The 6,839-nt window shown below is 51.6% G+C and overlaps 2 protein-coding genes across 2 annotated transcripts in view; one reads left to right on the plus strand and one right to left on the minus strand.

Moving 5' to 3' along the window:
* MICALL1 (MICAL like 1) overlaps positions 1-5,067 on the plus strand; it is a 17,629-nt gene extending 12,562 nt beyond the window's left edge. Inside the window, 8 exon segments of the mRNA XM_031057752.1 lie at positions 1-103; positions 566-700; positions 1,029-1,155; positions 1,512-1,602; positions 1,974-2,047; positions 2,457-2,571; positions 2,906-2,952; positions 3,256-5,067. The exon segment at positions 1-103 is cut by the window's left edge and continues 136 nt beyond it. Coding sequence (XP_030913612.1) covers positions 1-103; positions 566-700; positions 1,029-1,155; positions 1,512-1,602; positions 1,974-2,047; positions 2,457-2,571; positions 2,906-2,952; positions 3,256-3,377 — 814 coding nt within the window. The 3' untranslated portion in view covers positions 3,378-5,067.
* Positions 5,068-5,657: 590 nt separating this feature from the next.
* The window catches only part of CUNH22orf23 (chromosome unknown C22orf23 homolog), a 2,564-nt gene continuing 1,382 nt past the window's right edge, over positions 5,658-6,839 (minus strand). The window contains exons 4-5 of the mRNA XM_005421836.2: positions 6,370-6,470; positions 5,658-6,075 (exon numbers count right to left, since the gene is read on the minus strand). Of these exons, the coding sequence (XP_005421893.1) occupies positions 5,971-6,075; positions 6,370-6,470 (206 nt within the window). The 3' untranslated portion in view covers positions 5,658-5,970. The remainder of the gene's footprint in view (positions 6,076-6,369; positions 6,471-6,839) is intronic.

Consider the following 6,839-nt stretch of genomic DNA (forward strand, 5'->3'; position numbering starts at 1 on the left):
CCCCAAGCCTCCAGCTGGGGCTAGCCCTACACCCATCCTCTTGGCTTCAGATGGGGGTGCTGGGAGCCCCAAGACATCTTCCTCACCCAAACCACAGCTGAAGGTGAGATGATGACCTTCTCTCCATCCAGATCACAAGGCTGTTCTTCCCCATCCATCACTCGGTCACAGGGGATCTGTTGGGCCAGGCTTGCCCCTTTGCTTGATGTGTGACCCCCTGAAAGCAAGCTTCAGGCCTGTGTCAAATAGTGGCTCTGCTTGTACTCTGCCTACCCCATGTGCTAGAGAAGAGGCAGCATGTCATGTAGTCTGAGGAAATAGGAAGGAAAATATTTCAGCATGCTTGTGAGAAAGAGGCTGGGAAGCTGATGTCAAACAGGAGCACAGCTATTTTTTTGTGGGCTGATGGAGACTAGGTGCTTGTGGAGATGAGTGGTGTGTTCCTCCTTTAGGAGGCTGTGGAGCAGGACAAATGCTAGCACTGTCCTGTCTGCTCATTCCCACCTGTTGGGATCCCTTCTCTCCCCTGGATGCTCATGTATTTGCTTTTGTCTGCCCTCTCCAGTCTTCATGCAAAGAGAACCCCTTCAATCGGAAGCCATCGCCTGCTGCCTCCCCGTCGGCAAAGAAACCTCCCAAGGGCTCCAAGCCTGTGCGTCCCCCTGCACCAGGCCACGGCTTCCCACTGATCAAACGCAAGGTAAAAGGGCCCTGGGGAGCGAGGAGGGAAAAGCCGGCTCTGTGCTGTCCCCCAGGGCTGCAGCAGTCTGCAGGCACCCTGCTGAGGCATGTGTGGGCAGGGATTACAGCAGGTGGCTGGGGCTGGGGGGGAGGGTGTGTAGGCTACACCTTGTTCATGAAAGCACCATCGCCTTCCTTTGCTCCAGAGTGGGGTGGGGATTTCAGATCCACACTTTGATGGAATATTCTGTTGTCCCCCTGCCCTTGCTAGTGTTGACCAGTCTCTGGATTACCCCTGGAAACTGGAGTCTGGTGGTAATGAAAGTGTCTGATTCATGGTTTGGCAGGTGCAGACAGATCAGTACATCCCTGAGGAAGACATCTATGGGGAGATGGATGCCATTGAGCATCAGCTGGATGAGCTGGAGCACCGTGGGGTGGCCTTGGAGGAAAAACTGCGCAGCGCTGAGAATGGTGTGTGGGTTGGGCTGTCTGTGGGTGTGGGGCAGGACAGACCCTAGGGCTACCCTCTCTCCAGTTGAGGAAATAGCAACATTGACTTCTTCCCTGCTGATGCTGGGGTTGGAAGAGCACAAGAGGCTGTGCTGGCCTCCAAGATTGGTCACAACCTTACCCTGCACATGGAGGTGTCCCTAGAATGGAAACAGGTGGGAGAAGAGATAGAGTCTCTCTGGGCCTCAGAAATAGGCTGAGGTTGGGTTGGCTCTAGCCCAGTGCCTCTCCCCTGGCTAGGCAGAGCCCAGCCTGGTGCAGGGTGATGGGATCCACCAGGGCTGGGAATGGCTCTGAACTGACCCTTTGCTTGGCAGACAACCCTGAGGACAACCTGCTTGTGGACTGGTTCAAACTCATCCATGAGAAGCACATGCTGGTACGGCATGAGTCGGAGCTCATCTACATGTAAGTGTGTGCAGGCGTGTGGAGAGGCACTGAGGCTCTCTTGGGGAGCCCTTTCTCAGCCCTCCTGAAATGGTGCTTCCAGGGGAGAGCCTGACCTGGCCTTGCCTAAAAAGGGAGGGAGTAAGGGCAAGCAAATCTGTCCAGATGTGCTGAGAACTGACCCACAGTGTGTCACCAGCGCCTCTGCAGCATCTACCCCAGAAAGGCCTTGAGCAGTCAGGGCTGGTCCTTACTGGTCCTTGGATCTCTGGCTATACAGGACAAGATCAGCATCTTGATGGTTCTTTCCAAGCTCACCCTGTACTTTGGGATGATGTTCCACCTCTCTGGAGCCTTGCAGTGCTTCCCAACATTTCCCCCTTCCTTTGCAGCTTCAAGCAGCAGAACCTGGAGCAGCGTCAGTCAGACGTGGAGTATGAGCTGCGGTGCCTCCTCAACAAGCCAGGTAAAGCACCACTCTGGGTGTGCTTTCCCCTTTTTCATAGAATCATAGTCTATACTGAGTTGGAAGGGACCCACAAGGATCATTTTCCCCCTGGGCATCATCTCCCCTCTATCTAGGTGGATCTCAGGTGAAGAGAGGCAGATCTGTAGGGATGCCAGTGCAATCAGCTGGCTCTAGAGGCTCTGTCCCATCTCAATATATGTCCCAGTCTTGTGCAGGGGTGTGCTCTTTTTGTCCCCAGGGAATGCCACATGCAGGGCTGTGTCCTCATAGCGCTGCTAGCCCAACTGGCCCTGTAACATGGCAAGGTAGAGGGGATTGTGCTGGGGATCTCTGCCCCAAAGCCCTGAATTTCAGTGCTCCTTCAGCCATGTAATTGCGTGTCCTTCCCTGGGGTTTGGCTGGATAGAGAAGGACTGGACCGATGAGGACCGAGGGAGGGAGAAGGTGCTGATGCAGGAGCTGGTGACCATCATTGAGCAGAGGAATGCCATTGTGAACTGCCTGGACGAGGACCGGCAGAGGTGAGTGAGGAATGGGGTGAGCTGGGGGAGAGGGGAAAAGCACAGCCTGTCTGACTCAGTGCCACACGAGTGCCTTGTGGGGGTGTCTCAAGATGTCCATGTTGCTGATGCCTTTCCCAGGCTTCCCAATCCTTGTCTCTTTGAATGCTTATTGTGGGAAAGACAGGACAGCACATGCAGCCTGTGGGATTTATCCTGCTGGTTGCAAATGCTCACAAGGCAGTGATGGATCTGCCCCTCTATGGCTTCTAAGTAGGAGGCTCTCTAGCCTTAAACAATACAGCAGCTGTTTTCAGGCCTGAATTCCTGACCTCTTTCCCATTCTTTCTTTCAGAGAAGAGGAGGAGGATAAAATGTTGGAAGCCATGATTAAAAGGAAAGGTAAGAAACAAATGGGAAGCTTCTTGGAGTGATGTTTTCACTGCTGACCCCAATAAGGGGCAGCACAAGCCATTTGTGAAATTGTGTGCAGGAGAGATTGAATCTATTCTGTGTAGACTGGGGAGACTTTCCTGTAGGGCCAATAAAGTTAGAGGCACAGGGGTGCTGCACACCCCTGTTATCAGAGAAAGTGTGCATGCAGTGGAGGGCTTTGATTCATGGCTGTCACCCTTGCTTATTGTCATGAGTGTGTCTGTACAACTGTTGACATCCCACAGTAACAACCTCCCTTTGCAACCCCAGAATTTCACAAGGAGACGGAGACGGAGAGCAAGAAGAAAGGCAAATTCAAGCCCATGAAGGTGCTTAAGCTGCTGGGCAACAAGCATGATTCCAAGAGCAAGTCACCCAAGGAGAAAAGCTAGAGCAGGGGAACACCAGCAGTGGGAGGGAACCCCAACTCGCCTCTCCCTGGCCCTGGTTCGCCTCTCCCCCTGCTCCCTCCCCAGGCACCCGAGCTGCTGCCCCAGGGAGATGCCAGCCCTCAGCCCAGAGCGGGTGAGAATGACCAAAGCCTTCCCCTTCCCAGGCTGTGGGGGAACATGGCCATACCCTCTGTGAAGCCTTGTTAGCAAAGAGGGGAGAAGACGGATTTGCTTTACAGATACGTTACCCAATTGTGTGCTCCTGTCAATAACTGAGAACAAGCAAAGGAATTTTGTATTTGAGGGAAAACTTGCACTAACTGCACCCCATCCCTTCTTCCGCTCTAACTGTGACAGTTCCATGTGCCTCTGACTTCTGCCAGGAGGGGACTGGGCCTCCCTGTCCCTCCCTGCCTGCCCACTCTTGTCCCTTTTCTGTTCCATTTTTAACTTCAGGAGAAAACTGACATTAGAATCAGGATCCTTTGGGTTTTACTGGCCTAAACTAAAAGGTTAAGAAAATACTCCTGCATCACAAGGCTCTAGAGCCATAGCCAAAAAAATAACTGGTGCCCTATTTATTTTGAGCTGTCCCCTCCCTCGAGCGCCAGGGTGGGTGGCTCTGTCCCAAGGCTGAGAGGACCCAAGGGGATGGCGTACAGCTGCTAGGATGTAGCTCACGTGCCCTACTCAGGAACCCCACTGCTGCTAAACACTGCTGACTCTGCTGCCTTCCTGGGAAGGGAGGACTGTTCCTTTTCCAGGCAAGGGCAGAAAAGCTCAAGATAGACTGAGTGCTGGTGAGGGGCACCAAGCTTGTGTCCCTGCTCACCAGTGCCACCCTTGAGCGGCAGGGGAGAGAGGCGCAGTCACAACTGACCTTTACCCAGCTTCAGCTGTGTATACTTTAAAAGTGTGCACATGTGGCTGGTTGTTTTTTACACCTCCTTTACTAGATGAATTCAAACCTATCCTAAAACTTTAAACCTCTTATTTTATTTGTCATGTGTGTGCATGTGTGTACATCAGAGGAGGGAATGTGGGGGGCAGTGTTCTTCCAACCATCCCTTCTTCCTTCCATTTTTGTTTCCTGCCTTCACTTCCAAGATGATAAGTTATTTATTGAATTATTGGATCAGTCTGAATTAGAGTTTCATGGGTGTTTGGTTGGTCAGCCGTTCATCATGCCTTCTCATTAGCAAATTAGACATAACCAGCCCTGAGCCATCTGCTGCAGTCTCTTCTAAAAACCCAACAGGCTTTAGCCAAAATGCTCTTGCAGCAGTGCCTTGCAAGGTGGCTGGTGTAGCATTCTGGAGAGGGATCCTCATTTCCCAAAACCAGAGGGACCTGAGCCCCTCCTCAATCTCAGCATGGCCCCCATGGCTGGGAGCTGGCCAGCTCAGCCCTGTGCTGGTAATGCCATCTCACCCTTGCCATACCCAGCAGGCTGATGAGGAACAGTGGTAGGGGAGGGGAGATCCCAAAGCACAATTCTTCTCCAAGGAGAAACAAATCTGCTTTAGAGCCTGCTGTCACATCACTGTTGCCAAAGGCCACTGGGATTGCTGCAGCCTGACACCCCTTGGCCCTGTGCCCGGCCAGAAGTTTGATTTGTAAATTATACTGTACTAACCCCATGACTTCCATTCACCTGAACAGAAATAAAAGAAACATTGGATTAAAAAAACGATTGTGGATTAGGTTTCTGATTCCTTTGTGCACTCGTGCTGTCCCAGAGCCAGGGCATGCTGCCTGGCTTTGGAAAGTGGCTGAGTATTGCTAAGAAGCAGAGGATGAGATCTTAAGGAAATTGGAAACTGGACGCTATGCTGGGATTTCCACTGGAAAAATTGGACTTCATGCTTCAGCCTGCTGGAGGACAGAGGTGCAGATATTTGTGAGGTGAGCAAACAACCATTTCCAGTCTCCGTGGGAATAGAGTGGCTATTCTGCATACCATGCTTTCAGGAACCAAAAAATCACAGCAAAGAGCAGCAGGCACTGGGGTGAAATCCCCTGTCCCTGCTTGGTACAGCTGTGTTCCTGAGCCCCTGCCCAGTGGGCTGCCACCAGAGGTTTGCTGATGCTGCAGGTCACAGTCACAGTGACCTGCAGCAATGCCAAGGGCTTGTGATTGCACAAGGCTGTGCAGCTGCATTTCCTCCAGAGGCATTCCCAGAGTCACAGGGCCAGGAGCCAGCAGGCTACAGGTGTGGTGGCAGTGTGTGTTACCATGATGCTGTCACAAGAAACTTCCATCTCTGGGTAGATGGGAAGGAATGACATTTCTGTGGATGGACTGCTCTACTCTGAGGCGCTGCAGAGGAAAAAGAAAGCTCTGCTTTGTCATGTTTTGGGAGCCATTGCTCTGTGTTTTCATGTCTTTAATATTATTGAGCAAGAAGGGATCCAGTGTGTGGGAAGGATTTTACAACTTCTGTCACTGTGTATGTACAAATTGGTCCTGCCTTCTAGTTTCAGGCAACAGATGGTGCTGCCCCCTCTTTGGAAACAGACAGGACCAGCCTCCGATGCCCAGAGTCTGGGAAGAATAGGTGGGAACAAATTGCACCTGTGTTTTGCCCTTGGCCTAGTCTTGGAGATTGGATTTGTTCCCAACAGGGAAGGCTTTTGTCATGATATTTCTCATTTCCTCGCTTCTCTTCTTGTCAATGATCTCCATCTCATGCAATTTCTGCAAAGTAGAAAGGGCGAGAGCTGAGCAGGGAGAAAGCCAGCAGCTTTTTTTTTCTTCTCTTGTCAATCTCAACAATAAAAACTCTGTTTCCCTGATTAAGTTACATGCAGAGATGGAAAGAAAGCTGGAAAACAGCTATCCACCGTTCCCCAAATTCACGCCTGAGCTGTGCCATGAAGGGAAGCAGCTCTTTGCCCCCTTCCCTGCTCAGATACCAGAAAAGACTCTGCTTTACGATCTCTGACACACAGGATTCCCTCCAAGCACTGTTCAGCCGAGACCCATGTATACCTGGGAGATTTCAGTGAGGACGATCCCTTGATACTTCTTGCCCTGTCCTAGACCTTCCATCTCCGCCAGGAATTCCCTCCTCTCTTGAATTTCATTCATCACTGGTGGATAAGAGAAAGAACTGTGGACACAGCATGCAGCCAAAAGGCAAGAAACCATGTTTCTGTCTAGATCAGAACTCCCAATTTCCTAGTTCTGCTTGAACAGCAGTCCCCTCAAGGCAGGGTGATATCTGCTGTGACACTCACCTTGCACAACATGTCATCACAATACCTCAGCAGTCCCTTACATAATGGGAAATGTTCCCTCTGCCCAACCTTTTACCACTCCCTGACTCTGCCAGCAAACCTGGGCAGTATAAGCTCTGTGAGGATGGCTGGATCAGAGTGTCACAGCAGTGAGTCCTTTCTCTTGGAAACTGGCCTTTGTGGCTCCTGTCATGGGCTTCAGGTTACTGGCAGCACAGGCAG

This window comes from Geospiza fortis, unplaced genomic scaffold (assembly GCF_000277835.1).
Source record: "Geospiza fortis unplaced genomic scaffold, GeoFor_1.0 scaffold173, whole genome shotgun sequence".
Classification (NCBI taxonomy): Eukaryota; Metazoa; Chordata; class Aves; order Passeriformes; family Thraupidae; genus Geospiza; species Geospiza fortis.